The 17275-nt window shown below is 35.9% G+C and overlaps 1 protein-coding gene across 1 annotated transcript; it reads left to right on the top strand.

Annotated features, from left to right (window-relative positions):
* Positions 1-10576: 10576 nt before the first annotated feature.
* LOC110871623 (4-coumarate--CoA ligase-like 1) lies at positions 10577-16414 on the top strand. The gene is made up of 6 exons (XM_022120333.2): positions 10577-11049; positions 12886-13461; positions 14626-14830; positions 15036-15181; positions 15526-15593; positions 16057-16414. Exons 1-6 carry the CDS (start codon positions 10621-10623, stop codon positions 16289-16291), a joined length of 1659 nt encoding a protein of 552 aa, XP_021976025.1. The 5' UTR covers positions 10577-10620; the 3' UTR covers positions 16292-16414.
* Positions 16415-17275: the final 861 nt, after the last annotated feature.

Raw genomic sequence — 17275 nt, 5'->3', positions numbered from 1 at the left:
TTACCCGCTAAAAACCCGACGGGTTTTGAGACGGTTTGAGACAAGCTTATTTAACCGGGTTTGAGTTTAGGATTATCTAAACCCGTCCTAAACCCGACCCATTACCATCCTACGTTAAAAGATGTTAACTAACGAACAAGCCTTTTCTTAACGGTTGTAATATTTCTTGAAGATGTATGTAAGCTATGTATGTATACATATATTTTTAGCTTTGGTAACAAGATTATTTAGTGAAGAACTAAACATATAGATTTTTCGTGGAATGTAATGGAATTAAAATTGGAGATAGAATTAGGATTAGATTTTAAATAGTTTCTTTGACATTCCATAATATGTTTAATTGGTATAATTATCAATGGAATTAGAATAGATAGTAAGTAAAATAAAATAGCTGCCTTGTATCCAGAAAGTAGGAGGCGAACCGACGATTTAGGTTCAATTCCAATTCATTCTTTTGTTGAAACAAACAATATAAGGAATTAATTCTACATTTCAATTCCATTCAGAATTCATTCCATGCAAAGTGTATTCTTGATTTATCCAATGTTGATTTCGTGCAGTTAACGTAAATTAAGATTGAAATGCTTCTTATAAAGGGATCATATCACAATTCAAAGAAAATATCACATTTCATAGCCCTATAATCCCCAAACTGAAAAATCAAGAGAGTATATCATGAGATAATCAAGGATTTGTTGAATACGAACATCTTATGAGACAATTAGGCCACATTGTCTCTCAGGTAAGTTTTGTTTTTTTTTTCTTCTAAATGGCCAACAAATTCTCCAAACGAGCTACTGCTGAAATTCACCACATCATGATATACTCGCCTTCAAACCAGAGAAAACCCTCACCTATGGCAGAAGCCCGCGAACACTTTCCTGAAGGCACGACAGTGCGGTAAGGTAAAACCCGCCCAGTTCAAGGATTGAACTAACGATCGCCGCCTAATCGCATAGTCTCTTATCATCACAAGGTGCCGCCAAACCCGCTCAGTTCAAGGATCGAATCAGCGATTGCTACCTAATCGCCTGGTCTCCCATCATCACCAGGTGTCCCAAAAACTAAATGGTGGGGCCAGTAATTGAACCTGGGTCACTTGAAACACCACACCACTTCCTTACCTCTCCACCACCAGCTTATTGTGTAAGTTGACTCATTTATTTAGTTTTAATAGTTTAATATGTTTTTTTATAAACGTTGAGTAACAAGTTGACAACAATTTCAAACACTACAAGAAGTTAAATAACTAAGTACCAAACCACAAATATACACAAAAATTCCAAGGATGTATATTATCGAGGAGGTTACATTCTATACAAACTCATTTGCAACATTAGGCTATTAGGTGTGGAGGAGGGTAGTCTTTTGAGAATGATCCGCTACGTAGACGTCTATGTCAGCGGGTATGGGTAATGAGCCTAAAGGAATGGGCCTAGGGTATGTGGATGAGGCCCTTTAAAATATGTGTGCATGCATACGTGTGTGTTGGATAAGAAAGAGAGAAGCATAACGAGGACCGTCGGCTTCGTCACTTGCCCGACGATGATGCCGCGACGAGCCCCAAGGGGGTGGTGTAGCCCTGCCAAGACAACCCACAACGGCCCCAAGACGACCCCCACACCTTATAGCCTTAATACAAGCTAGTTAACTAAACCCAGAAAAAACCAGTGGGGTTGGTGGTGCAGTAGCAGGATAAAGTTTAAAAAACTAAATGCAAGCGGGTTATGATCTACAAATTAGTTGAAGAGGATTCTATCGTGAGTGATATTGTCTTTGGTTTAGATAAACATTCATTTTATATAATAGTAATCGTATACTTAGGGGGAGCGGGGCACAATCGATGACCCCTTGCGGGGACCATTGTTGCCGATCGGTGGTGGTGCCGCCATCCAGGCGGTGAGCCAAATCGGGGGGCCAAATCAGTGGGGAGACACCGAAGAAGGTAGGAGAGAGAAGGTGGGACCACCCTCATTTTCAACCAATGAAAACTTTTTTTTTTGAATAAAAAAACAATTCTCCTAAGAGGGGAGTGCCGCCATCAAATTGGGTGCGGGGGGAGTGTAAGAGGAGAGTTGACGTGACATAACCTGATTGGGTGTGCATAAGAAAGAGGACTCCCCTAAGAGGGGAGTGCCCCTCTCACCCTTAACACATATTTGATTACAACTCTAAATGATTAATCATTATTCAAAGGATGATGTGGGGCTAGTTATGATACTAAAGAGGGGTTGGGATTTGAGGTAATAATGATTAAGGGGGTGGGTAAAATGGTAATCATGAGTCATTATGACCATCATTATGCTTAATGGAATTGAATGAACAGCATAATCTCTCTTTTACGTGTGCAGTCAAACTTTTGGTTTCAGATTTCTCAAACTCACAAAATTCTCACGTACTTTAAGTCAGTAATCTTTTTATTATTATTATTATTATTATTATTATTATTATTATTATTATTATTATTATTATTATTATTATTATTATTATTATTATTATTATTATTATTAAAACAACGAAACACCGTCTTAGCCAGGAGCTAAGACAGCCGATATAAAGAGTTAAAGAAACGCACATGATATTATAGCCTAATGACATCTTTGAGGTGCGATAAGGCTTAGAGACCATTAAGTCCTGGGTTCGATTCCTATAAGGGTTACTCCAGTGGTCCGTCAACTCCAGAATTCTAACATTAGAGTAGGTCTTTCCTTTAAACGCTTTGTCCTTCCGGTGCCTCTAGCCACGAGGGCATTTTCCCGGGTTGATAGAATCAATCAAAAATAAATATAATTGAAAATACATGCATAGGTGGTGCCAAGACACGAAAACAACTATGTTTCGGTTGTATCTCCAACCCGTTTAGTAAACCCATCGATTTTTTCTTGACAAGTTTAGTTAAACAAAGCATACATGAGTTGATGTTTTTAATACAAATAAGTATTTAGAAAAAGTGTATCGTACAAAATATCTTAACGTACGCAATGACAAATTGCACGTTATATTATAAAAAACTCACATGTTGAAATTGGCTTAATAATTTCGCATGTTGTATTCCTTACAAACTCGCATGTTGAAAATACCTTTAGCAAATCGAATGTTGAAAATGCATTAACAAAATTGCATGGTACAAAATGCTTTAACAATTTCACATGTTGTATTTTGCACGTTGAAAAACAATCTCGTACGCAATGTACGTTAACCTCTATTGTACAATAACCGGCTTTTCAACACAAATAAATATATTAAGTATATTATATTATTGTGCTTGTTTTGAAAATTGAAATCATTTCTTTTTATTGAGATTGTTCATCCAAAATTATTTGTGTTCCGAAATATTACATTTAAGTTTAAAGCCGATATAATGTACTAAAAGTCTAAAACTGTAATTGTTTATTAAATTTGATGTACGCTTTTTTTACAACAAAGACTATTTATTAGTCTTTTGATGGGATTTATATTGAAAAATGCAAAAAAAGTGAATTACTTTTGAATCTTTCTCTCAACTTGGCCTTTCATCTTGGATATGCATTATTGCTTTCCACTTGAGATTCATCATGTCTCCCTTATTCTTCCTATTTTGCCTTCTTACGCATTTGCATAACAGTTCTTTATCTAATATTTAAATAGGAATAGGAGAAGGTTCATTGGGGAACACTAAAAAAGTGGGGAACAGCGGGGAAACGGCTTAAACGAACTCCGATTGAACTAATTCCAGCGGCGTTGGAACCGGCTCGTCGAACCCTAACTAAGATCTCTTAACCCTAAACCCTAAATCCTAACTCCTAAACTCTAAACCCTAAAGCTAAAAAATAAGGCTAAAACCTAAGCTAAACCGTAAAATCTAAACCATAAACCCTAAACGCTAAACCCTAAAGACTAAACCTAAAGCTAAACCCTATAGCTAAACCCTAAAGCTAAACTCTAAACCCTAAAACTAAACCCTAAGGCTAAACCCTAAAGCTAAACCCTAAAAGCCAAACCCTAATATATTTAGGGTTTAGGGGTTATGATTTATGGTTTAGGGTTAAGAGATCCTAGTCAGGGTTCGACGAGACGGTTCCAACGCCGCTGGAATGAGTCCAATCGGAGTTCGTTTGAGTCGATTCCCCACTGTTCCTCACTTTTTTAGTGTTTCTCAATGAACCTCATACTATTTAAATATTAGTTAACTATTGTTGAATGTTTGGTTATAAATGAAGCAGTAATAGCATAAGGCTTGATGTACTTTTAACACTTAGGGTGTTAAACGTGATATGATATGTTAAATAGTATTGCATATCACTCTTTCCTTGTGTTAACAGATGTTAAAAGAGTTGTGTGTTAATATATTAACGGAGATGTTAAGGCCTTAGGGTATACATTAACTCTCCTCAACTCCACCTAGGTGCCAGCCACATCACCCACTTCACTTGGTTTAATCATGTTAACTTCACCTAAATTATTTTTTAGCAGTTAAAAAAAGAAAAAAAAACTAACTCAACCTCTTAGGTTGTCTGGTATACTCTAAGGGTGTAAGGGGCACTCCCCTAAGAGGGGAGTCCCCTCTCTTACGCACCACCAATCAGCTAGTGCCACGTCAACTCCTCTCTTAAACTCCCCTAACACCCCATTTTGATGGCGGCACTCCCCTCTTAGGGGACTTGGGTTTTTTTTTTTTTGTAAAATTATGCATGTTTATAAATTAAAAAAATATTAATAAAAATAAAAATTAAATAAAAGACATTTCATTAAATTAAAAAAAAACAACCTAGAAAAATAAAAATTACATTCAAACTAGAAAAATAAAAATTACATTCAAACTAGAAAAATATAAAAACAAACTACTCGTCGTCGGAACTCACTTCAAGGTGAGGTAGATCTAAACTTCCGAGATGCTCGACGAGATCGTGTTTTAGTCTCCAATGCGTGTCTTCGTCAATGAGCTCGCTATAAGCTGTATTATCGAAGACGGGTTCGACTGGAGGATCTTGAATATGTACCGGTGCTATCGCCCTTCCGTCGTCTTTTATAATCATGTTGTGTAAAATAAGGCACGTATACACGATGGACCTTATCTTTCTCACCGTTTTCGAACGCATTGGACGATTTAGTATTCCCCACTTCGCCTTTAACACACCAAACGCCCGTTCCACATCTTTTCTTGCGGCCTCGTGTTGCCTCTTGAACTTTTTTTCATTCGGGTCGTGAGGATATGGAAAAGACTTCACAAACACGGACCAGGTAGGGTAAATCCCATCAGTAAGATAATACCCGCGTTTGTATAAATGGTTGTTCACTTGAAATGGACAATTTGGCGCAGTTCCGTTTCGTTGAGCAAGAAATAATGGAGATTGTTGCAGCACGTTGATGTCGTTTTGTGAACCCGCCGGGCCACAAAAAGCATGCCAAATCCACAAATCTTGAGACGCCACCGCTTCTAATATAACCGTCGGGTATTGATGATCGCCTCTCATGTATTGTCCACGCAATTCTGTGGGGCACATTCTCCAGACGAAGTGTGTACAATCCAGACTACCCAACATACCAGGTAGGTGATGCCTCTCCTCATGAGCCTGATACAATAGCGCAACGTCGTGGCTCGTTGGTCTACGTAAGAATTCACCGGCATACCTTTTACAGACCGTCTCGCAGAAATATTCAAGGCACTCACGAGAGGTCCTTTCAGACATATTTAAATACTCGTCGTTTTCGTCTGGTGGGTTACCGGTTGCAAGTTGTTTAATCGCCGAAGTAACCTTTTGCAACGGCGTGAAACTTTTCTTCATTCTCCCGTCTAAGCCCTCTTTAAACCACTTGTCATACGCTTCCACGTCACTAACAATTTTTAGGAACAAAGACTTGGACATACGAAATCTGTGACGAAAAGTATCGGCATTAAATTTTGGATTTTCAACAAAATAATCGGCCATGAGTGTCTCATGGCCTCCCTCACGATCTCGACGGACTACTTTTTTTTTACTAGACGATGCCGTGTCTAGTAGCTCCGCTTGTTGGATGAGATTTTGGAAGAAAATTAAGCTACCATCGCTTGACGATGCATCTCCATCGTCGGGAAAGTGGGGTAGGGGAGAAAGAAACGGAAACTTGGAATCCATTTTGTGTTGTATTTGAAAGATTTGTGAGTTTGAGAGTGGTGGGTGTGGTAAAAAATTTGATTAGGTTGGTTTATATTTATATTGTTTAAAAAATTGATATTTTTTTTAAATTTGACCGTTTGACAACGATCCATTTTGGAAAATCGTGCCATTCAACGCGGTGACTCCACACCGCTCACCCTCACCGATTCGGGTCCCCGCTTGGATGGCGGCGGTGTTCCCGATCGGTGGATAGGGTCACCGAAGCCCTCACCGAGCTACGCCCCATTCACCCTAACACTCATATGCGTTAATCCTAGTTGGCATCCGTTAGTCATACCACTCATGAGAGGTGTTAAGGGGCATTAAAAGCTTCACATGTTAAGGAATTAACTAGGAGATATAGGAGAAACGTTGTTTTAAATGAATTTTATAAAAATAAAATGTAAACTTTGTGTTTATTTTAAAACATTATAAAACCCTTTACTTTTTATTTAAAAGAGGGAGAATAAATTTAATCATTGCTCCTGGAAATTTGGGTATGAATTAAGGAGATACTTTCAATGACCTTTAGAAGACTTCACTTTAACTTTTGAAATTCGAAACATTTATGTTTTCATTGATCTTGTAAATAATACTCAATTTTGCTTAGGTTAGAAACTCAATTTGGTTTTAGGTTTATAAAAGAGGGTGGAGATATAATAGGAAGTTTATTTGGCTAGGAAGGCTAGGAAGTGATCTTGACCATCCATTTACTTAATCAAGGGCTAAGATTAAATCAGGGAAATTGAAAGTAAAAAAAGAGGCGCGTGACTTTTTTCAGGGGCAATCTAGTCAATCCAAGCCAATAGTTTCTCTCTCCTCCAATTCCCCCCATTTTTTAAACGTTAATAACTCTTTCATACGACATTATTTTTTTATAAAAATTGCACCAAAAAAACGAGTGTTTTTTTATCTTTAAAACGAGTATACTATTGCTATATTTTGAAAAAAAAAATTTAAAACCCAGTTGCGTAAAACGCAATAGAAAAAACCCCAGTATCGTAAAACGCAATGAAAAAAAAACCCTAAAAAATGACATTTTTCTAAAACGCAATGCACAAAAAACACAAAGAAATGACTTTTTTGTAAAACGCAATGGCCAGAAAACACATAAAAATGTGTTTTACCTAAAACGCAATGCACCAAAAACACAAAAAAATGACTTATTTGTAAAACGCAATGGCCAGAATACACTTAAAATGTCTGTTTTCTAAAACGCAATGGACTGAAAACACATAAAAAAGTGTTTTACCTAAAACGCAATGCACCAAAAACACAAAGAAATGTCTTATATGTAAAACGCAATGGCCAGAAAACACTTAAAAATGACTCATTCTAAAACGCAATGGACTGAAAACACCTAAAAAATGTGTTTTACCTAAAACACAATGACTAAAAAACACTTAAAAATGTGTTTTTTTCTAAAACGCAATAGCTGTCTGTCACTGTGAACTGTCTGTCACTGTGAACTGTCTTATTTCTAAAACGCAATGGACACATAAAACTGTCTGTCACTGTGAACTGTCTGAATTGTCTACGAATTACTGTCTTCGAAATGAGCCAATTTATGGAAATTTAATTTTTCTGATGCGTTTTTAGTACAGCTCAACCCCAGCCAGGGGCTCTGCCCCTTGGACCCCGCCAGGGGCTGCCGCCCCTGGGACCCCGCTACCGGGGGCTGCCGCCCCCGGACCCCCGCAAAGATCGTAAAACGCAATGACTAAATAAAAAACCCAGATCATGAAAATGAAATTAAAGAATTTCTTACATGGATCGAAGCCGATTTCTTCATCAATTGACGGAATTTGAATGATAGAAACACTTATCAACGCTCGAATCGAACGAATCGAGTGATTATCTCCAAAATCACCGGAAAAAACGAGATTTTTTTATGAAATTAAACTGGGTTTTCTTCAAAAAAAAAGCTGAAGAACACGTTGATCGGGTTCTGAATCATTGATTTGTGATGAAAATCGCACTATAATGTAGTGATTATTGAGATATAAAGTGAAGAAATAGTTGAAGATGGTGGATTTTGAAAATGATGGGTTTTTGAATTTACTGGGTTTTGAAAAAGGAAGAAGAAAGAGTTGGATTGACTAAAATACCCTTTCTCTTTATTTTAAAATTTGCCACATGTCATAATCCTATGGCTTCCTATCCTTCCTAGAGAAAATTAACTTCCTATTTGATCTTTACCCTTATAAAAGAATAAACTAACTTTTCCTAAAATTTTAATTAATTTACACATTTCATTTTCTTATATCTTCATTTTATAACTAAGTATGTTTGAGCTTTTAAAATCTTCATTATCTTGTATGCTAAAGAAATCATATTTAACTTCACAAGATAATAATAATAACACGCAAACATGCATAGCAATTTTTTTCTCACTTTTTTTAGTGACAAATTTGGATCATTGATGGACCACTGTAATATCATCGTGTCATTAATGAAACCACCCGATCATATCCATCTTTACGAGGCTATAAATTATAATGTCACACTTTTACTCAAAGTAAAATCATATTAGTGTTTAGACTTTAGTATGCGTTATAAAATAGATAAATGCTTCAAAATCCGAAGACTCGAGACTTGAAATGGGAAACTGTCTCACCAAATGTAATTGGGCCAGTACTTGAATATGGGCCAGCTGGTTTATCCATATAAAGCCTGTAATATTTGTGAAATTTCACACTTAATGTAATTGGGCCAGTTGGTTTATGAGTTTATTACTTTATCCCTATAAAGCCTATGGCCCTATAGTATATGTGTGAATGAATCGGACTTTTTTATACTTGCTAGAATTTCATTTTACCAGTATGAACTTTACTAATTTAAAATATCAGATATACCCACTTTTTTATTTATTTTAGTAGAAGAATATATGACTTTTTAATCGACATAAATGACAAATATCTGATTTTTTAGTTGACATAAATGACAAAATACTTAAAAGAATGGTATATATATATATATATATATATATATATATATAGGTAGAGGATCCTGTAAAAAGTGCTCAAAGTGTAAGAAGTGTATTATAACACTATATATAATACTATATAACACCATATAAACACCGTATAACAATATGTAACACCATATAATACCATATAACACTATATAACACTATATATCATTATATAACAAATATAACATTATATGTTGTCTGATAGGATGTCTATGATAGATGTATAGTGTTATATTTGTTATATAATGATATATAGTGTTACATAGTGTTATATGGTATTACATGGTGTTATATATTGTTATACGGTGTTTATATGGTGTTATATAGTATTATATATAGTGTTATAATACACTTCTTACACTTCTCACACTTTAGGCCCTTTTTACACTATCCTTACCCTATATATATATATATATATATATATATATATATATATATATATATATATATATATATATATATATATATATTTATTTTTTTTGGTTTATATGATATTAATTTTTTATTTCTAACGGTATACTTCAAATTCTTATTTCTGCAATAGCTAACGAGTCTTATTTTTTTACGTCGAAACCTACTAAAAAACATTTTTTTTTTGAACGATGACTTTCTTTTTGAGTGGCCCAATGTCACACCGCCTAATCGGCGACCCTAGCCAAGTCTGCCCAGACTTACGTTGTCTTAACCGGGCCCGCACTGGGTTGGCCAGACTTGGTTACGGCATTCTTTGTCAAGATCTTTAACTAATATAAAAAAAACACTTAAAAATCTATAAAATCTTGGTTCCGTATATTGCCAAGAAAGCGTTCATTGAAATTTGAAAACCTTTTTTTTAACGGTCAAAATCCTTCAAATAGGCCATAGGCGAAATTCATCATATAAGGATACAGTCGTCTCCGAACCAGGGAAAACCTTCACCTAGAGCCGAAGCCCGTGAACATTCACTCGAAGGCACGACAGTGCGGTGAGGTAAAACCCGCCCAGTTCAAGGATCGAACTAGCGATCGCCACTCACTCGCCTAGTCTCTCATCCTCATCAGGTGCCACCGAAACTAAATGGTGCGGGCAGGAATCGAATTTGGGTCACTTAAAACACCAGATCTCTTCCTTACCACTCTACCATAAACTCATTGGCCTGAATATTGCAAACTACTTTCCATTATTATATTTTTCATAATAAGCTCATTGGCCTGAATATTGCAAACTACTTTCCATTATTATATTTTTCATAATAGAAAGAAAATTCAGAAATCATTAATTTTTTTTTTGTTATAATATAGTAAAATTTAGAATATATAACTTGTAAACGTTAATAAAACAAAAGGAATGAAATGGGATAACATGACTCAACAATCTCCAACCTAAGAAAATGATCATGACAATCCCACCTTATTCCTAACTTCATCCTAAAATCTTATGCACAAACACTCACCATTCTAGGGACATTGTACCATCAATACTTGCCCAATCCCTATACAAATATGCCCATATTCTTCCATACTTCTTTCATCATATCCTTAAATATTAATCATGGAAAAAACCACAAAAGAGTTGACAAAAGTCGAAGACGAAGACATCGTTTTCCGAAGCCGTTTTCCGTCCGTTTCCATTCCCGATAATGTCACATTGCCGGAGTTTGTGCTTAAGGACGCAGAACTGTACGCCGATCATGTGGCATTCGTGGATGCTACCACCAAAAAGTCGTGCACACATGGTGAAGTCGTTAGGGACGTTAGAAGGTTTTCCAAGGGGTTGAGGTCTCTTGGACTTAGAACAGGTCATGTTGTGGTCGTCATACTCCCCAATGTCATTGAATACGCAATCGTGGCTTTAGGCGTAATGACAGCCGGTGGTGTCTTTTCAGGCGCGAATCCATCGAGCCATTCGTCTGAGATCAAAAAACAAGTCGACTTAGCAGAAGCAAAACTAATTGTAACTGATGAGCGCACTTACAATAAGGTAATTTCAGTATATTAAAAAAACAAATTATTAAAATTATTTTATAAAACTACGCCCATACTTAATATTGCTTTATTAGCTCTGCTTTCATAACAATATTTCATACATTATTGTATTTTGTGTTAGTTGTGAAAACAAAATTGTATTTAAAACAAAATGTTTAAAATTATATCATACGCTATAACATATGTTGGAACTGTACTGGTCCCATGACAAACTGACCAATTCCACCGAACAACATTGGTAGCGATATTGGTATCATCAAATCCGTTCGGTATTCGTTTTCGACCGACGCAAAACATGTCCCGATATCCTTTAAGGCATATCAATATTTTATTTTTGTGCTTCTCTTTCGGTTGTTGTACCAATACCATAATAAGAAACTGAACCAATATCATATCAAATTGAAAGATACCGACCTAATTCTAACCGCAACACCGATACCACTACCACTACCGATGTTGTTTAGTTGGAATCGGATCGGTTTGTGACGGCACCGTAGGCTAAACATCGTTAAATATAGATATACACACGTTATGAATCACATTATTAACGGTTTTAATTGTCTCATAAACAATAAAAAGTTAACAATAGACGCTTGCTTTTTCAAATATTCAAGTATCATAAAATGTAAGCATCACATATTATATATATATGTAAGAAAATAAGATTTTATAAATAGAATTATTATAATATTATAATATAATATAATATAGTATTCTAAAATAAAACCACTATTCATCAACAGTTTCAAATCATATGTATAATAATAATAATAATAATAATATTCCATACATTGTTGTATTTTGTGTTGGTTGTGAAAACAAAATTGTATTTAAAATAAAATGTTTAAAATTATATCGTACGCTATAACAAATGTTGGAACCGTACAGGTCCCATGACAAACTGATCAATTCCAACGAACAACATTGGTAGCGATATTAGTATCATAAAATCCGTGTGGTATTCGTTTGACTGACACAAAACATATGCCGATATCATTTTAGGCATATCGATATTCTATTTTTGTGCTTTCTTTCGGTTACTGTACCAAATGCACAGTGGCGGAGCTTGACCAAAAGTTCTGAGGGGGCGTAAACTGATGGGACCCAAAAAAAATTTCCTATCGTTATGTTATGGGTCGGGTCGGGTCGGGTCGGATATTCGATTCAGGTCAGGTCAAATAATAATAGTTTCAAATAAAACTAAAAAGAAAATCATTCATTCAAAGGATCTGTTCTTGCACATAGAAAAACTAAATATTGTATAAAAAACAAAAGACCTTATATATAATGATACGAGATAAATGGAACATGGACGAAAAATTACAACTCAGCCCGGCGACCTTTAATATGTCTCCCGAATCAAACTTATCAGCAATTTCTTTTTCTATGTAAATCATGAAGCTATTTGTAAGATATTAATTTTATTGTGTGGTCGGTAATCAAGGGTTAAACAAATAAAATAAGAGTTAAAATATATTTACCAAATATCCATTATTTAGGAAAAATAATCGGGGGGCGATCCTATATAATTTTTAAAATTTTCGGACGAAAAATCGGACCATATACACTTCTAACTGAAACATTGGGGTGGGCGGGTGCACCCCCAGGCACCCATTATCCTTCGCCACTGCAAATGCAAATACCGTACCAATACCATAATAAGAAAGTGAACCAATATCATATCAAATTGAAAAATACCGACCTAATTCTAACCACAACGTAAAAATTCTACTTGTTAATATTTTGTAAAAAGTTAAACATTTAAATATTTATTATCTTATCTTAAGTTATAATATTCAAGTAATGTAACATAACATAACATACGTAACAGGTAAAAGAACTAGGATTACCCGTGATCATCCTAGGAGAAGAACGAGTACAAGGGACAATTTACTGGGACGAATTGCTAGCTACATCAGAACGATCCATCACCAACGAAACCGAAACCGTCGTAAACCAAAACGACCTTTGCGCGCTCCCATTCTCGTCGGGTACAACCGGACTATCAAAGGGCGTAATGCTAACTCACAGGAACATCGTAGCGAACCTATGTTCGACTTTGTTCAGTGTCAACCCAGATTACATAGGCAAAGTCACCATTCTGGGGCTAATTCCGTACTTTCACATCTATGGACTGACAGGAATATTGTGTGCTAATATTAGGAACAAAGGGAAGGTTGTTGTTATGGGGAGGTATGACTTGTCTTCTGTTTTGAAAGCATTGATTGAGCATGAAGTACATTTTGCACCACTTGTGCCACCAATATTGTTGGGGTTGGTTAAACATCCCCTTGATGAAGATCTTGCTAAGCTTCAACTTAGATCGGTTATGACCGCGGCTGCGCCGCTTGCGCCTGAGATTTATGAGGAGTTTAGAAGGAAGTTTCCTCAAATTGAAGTTCAAGAGGTAAAAATTAGTAATCATGATTGATCAATGATAATACACTTTTGATTGATGACATTATGGATATGAAGGGCTTGTCTTGAGCTTTGTTTGCAAAGCTCGAGCTTTGGCGGTCTAAAGTTTTATTTCTTAAGCTCGAGTAGGGGTGTAAACAAGCCCAGAGGCTCGAGAGCTACTCGTGATTGGCTCGGTTAATAGCTCGAACATGAAATAGAGCTCGCTTAGTTACCGAGCCCGAGCTCGAGCCTGATTTACAAAGCTCGTTTAGGCTCATGAGCCCAAACAAAGTTTTCGTTTGTTTTATATGTAATATAATAATAATGATGAAAAATTGGTGAGCGGAGTTTTGGCACGTTTAAACGATATTGAAACGAGATCGAGCCTAGCTTTTAGCTCGTTTGAGGTTGTTCTCAAAATAGCTCAAGTCGAGCTCGAGCTTTGGGTTCTACTTGCGAGCCGAGCTCAAGCTTAAATAACAGGCTCGAACCGAGCCGAGCTCGAGCTTCATAAAAACATAATGAGCCAAGCTTGAGCCTAGTCGGGCTCGGGCTCGGCTCGTTTACACCTTGAAGCTCAAGTAGTCGAGTTAGACTCATGAATAGTTTTTTCAAGCTCGAGTTCGGCTCAGATTCAACTCATTTATGATTTGTTAATTGATTCATACATATTTGGAATTATTTTAGAGCCGTCTTGAGAACTCTTAAAATATTTGGGCCCTGGGTGACATAAAACACTGGGCCCAAAATTGTGATTAAGGGGAAACGAATTAAGAAAATAAGATCTTGGTGCTAGAGCTAAGCTTTGAAATTTTTTACACTCCACTACCAACATTTTTTTGAATACTAAACAGATGCATATGCTAAATATATAATCTACTATATATATAAAAGCTTTCGGGCCCTTCAAAAATTTGGGCCTCGGGCGACGGCACGGGTTGGCCGGCCCAATAGCCAGCCCTGAAATATATATTATACGTATCTAAAAATAAAAATTATATAAATAATAGACTCTTTTATCTTTGTGAGCCGGCTCGATAAGTGAAGCACGAGCTTGTTCATCACACAAGCTTATTTAAATGCTTCGGGTCGTTGAAGCTCGACTAGATTAGATGTTTTAGCGAGCCTGTCTCAAGCAGCTTGACTTGTTTACACTCTTGATAATTTGCAGGCTTACGGGATGACAGAACATAGTTGCATAACGCTAACCCATGGCCATGGAGACCCAAACAAGGGCCATCACACTGCTAAAAAACGATCAGTTGGTTGCATACTACCAAATTTAGAAGTGAAATTCGTTGATCCCGATACAGGTCGTTCTCTCCCTGCAAACACCCCTGGGGAAGTATGCGTTCGAAGTCAATGTGTGATGAAAGGTACAAATAAAATGATCGCCGTTGAGGCTTTGGCCTAGTGGTAGAGGGAAAACCTCTAGGCGTTTAAATAGAAGGAAGTCATGGGTTCAGTACCCAGAGAGTGTAATATTTAGCCATTAAAAAACAAATAAAATATCATTGTATTGGATTCAATGAAGAAATTTTGTGGTTTGATTCATTTTTTTTCTTGTAACGCTTTAACAAGGTTATTACAAGAATGAAGCTGAAACGGCTCAAACGATTGATGAATACGGATGGCTTCACACCGGGGACATTGGATACATTGATGATGAAGGAGATTTGTTCATCGTGGATCGTTTGAAAGAGTTAATTAAGTACAAAGGATTTCAAGTAAGATTTTATTTTTTAATAATTTAAACATTATTCAAAATAAAATTAAGTGCTCTCTCCGTCCCATTAAAAGTGTCATATTTTGAATTTTCAAAGTCTTTATTTATAAACTTTGACCTTAAATAATTTTATTTGTGTTAGACAATACTTGATGAAAGTTATACGATTTGAATTTGTTTTACAAGTGTTTTTATCGCGTTAATTTTCATCAAGTTTTATATAACACAAAAAATATATAATTAAAGTCAAAGTTTATAAATAAGACTTTGAAAATTCAAAATAAGACACATTTAATGGGACGGAGGGAGTAATAATCTGGTTTTAATTTTCTTGATTTGGTTAAGGTTGCACCGGCTGAATTGGAGGGAATACTTTTAGGACATCCTTCTGTCGAAGATGCCGCAGTCGTGGGGTAACTAAACTTATTATCAACTTTTGTGAACAATGATTGACTTTTTTTTTCCTTTTTTGTCTTTTTCTATATATTTTTTTACCTCTCAAATTTTAGTATTGACTTATAACCCCTTAACCTACTTGTCTGCCATCGTGGCACGGCACCACCTCTCCCACAATCATCGACTTTGCTACCTTGAACACCACCACCCATATCCACCATTGTCGCCCCACCTCCACGACCATCGCCACCATCTTATCTGACACTATATTGTCTACCTTCGTTAACACCACTGCCATCAGCACTTATCACCACCAGCCGCCATAAATACAAATATAGCACTCACTATCCAAAACACATTTTGATACTTTTTTTTCTATAACGATCTATTTTAGTTAGAGCTCGTTCTCACTCACTATCCAACGCGCTAATTTTCATAGACTTAAAATATATGAAAACTAATTAATATTGATTTATGTAGGTTGCCTGATAAAGAGGCCGGGGAAATACCAGGTGCACATGTGGTAATGAGCAAAGATGCAAAAGAGAGTGAAGAAGATATGATGAAGTACATAGCTAATAATGTAGCACATTACAAGAAGGTGAGGGTGCTTCATTTCGTAGATGAAATACCTAAATCACCCTCCGGGAAGATCATGAGAAGACTCATTAAACAGAAAATGTTGGAGAATATTACCAAATCTACATCTCCATAATAAACGAATCATATAGTGTCATAGTTGAAATACTAATTTTTTTTTTCATACCAACTAGTACTATGTAACGCATTATACTTCAATAAACACTTTACAAGGGTTTTAAAAGTTCAGCCTTTTATTTTTTACACTGCTCAAATATATATGTTATATATATATAGGGTTGGGCTATATAGAAAACCCTATATATATAAAAAACCCTAGAAAACCCAAGCTCCCGACAATTTTTTTTTTTGAAAAAAATAACACATGTAATATACATGTTTTTAAGACTTTTGGGCCAAAAAAATCAAAAAAGCGCCGAAGGGATATTTAAAAAAAAAAAAAAAAGTTTCAGCGAATTTCAGGAAAATTATGTCTTTTTTGCTTAACACGTGTTAGGAGCTGAAATTTGTTTATTTTTTTTAAAAAAATCCCTTCGGCGCTTTTTTGTTTTTTTTGGCCCAAAACACTCTAAAACATGTATATTACATGTGTAATTTTTTTCAAAAAAAAAAAAAGTCGGGAGGTTGGGTAAAAATGGCTTCCCATTTGGGTTTCCAGAGTTTTCTAAGAATTTTAGGGTTTTTTATCTAGCATTACCCTATATATATGGGGATTAGACACCAAAAAATAAACACTTAAGAAATAGCTACAATTTAAAGTATGTGCGTAGTGACAGCATCAGATTCCTAATTGATGGAGAAAGGTCCGGTGTCAAGAAAAACTGCTTCCAGGAGGTTGTCAAGTGTTTTCGCTCGACGATTCCATTAATGGGTGGTTGGTTTGGCCCTTGTTCCTCAAACTCGAATCCTAGATCGGTGTCTCCCATTTTAGTTTTACACCATTGTAAACCTTACGCCTTGTTTACTCTCTGATCGAGGTTCTCGGCATTGAAAAATCATCGTAAATTAAATCACATGTGTATATGTTGACATTTAAGAGATATACAGTCAAGAAAATCAAGAGCAATTGTGATATATTTGCGGATTAGACACCAAAAAT

This window comes from Helianthus annuus, chromosome 8 (genome assembly GCF_002127325.2).
Source record: "Helianthus annuus cultivar XRQ/B chromosome 8, HanXRQr2.0-SUNRISE, whole genome shotgun sequence".
In the NCBI taxonomy this organism is placed as follows: domain Eukaryota; kingdom Viridiplantae; phylum Streptophyta; class Magnoliopsida; order Asterales; family Asteraceae; genus Helianthus; species Helianthus annuus.
Note: the sequence above shows the minus strand (reverse complement) of the source record. Positions and strands in the feature narration are given on the sequence as shown.

Coding starts and splice junctions, on each gene's coding strand:
- LOC110871623 (XM_022120333.2), top strand. CDS start 10,621: ATGGAAAAAACCACAAAAGAGTTGACAAAAGTCGAAGACGAAGACATC. Junction 11,050..12,885: donor ATGAGCGCACTTACAATAAG/GTAATTTCAGTA, acceptor CATACGTAACAG/GTAAAAGAACTAGGATTACC. Junction 14,831..15,035: donor AAGTCAATGTGTGATGAAAG/GTACAAATAAAA, acceptor CGCTTTAACAAG/GTTATTACAAGAATGAAGCT.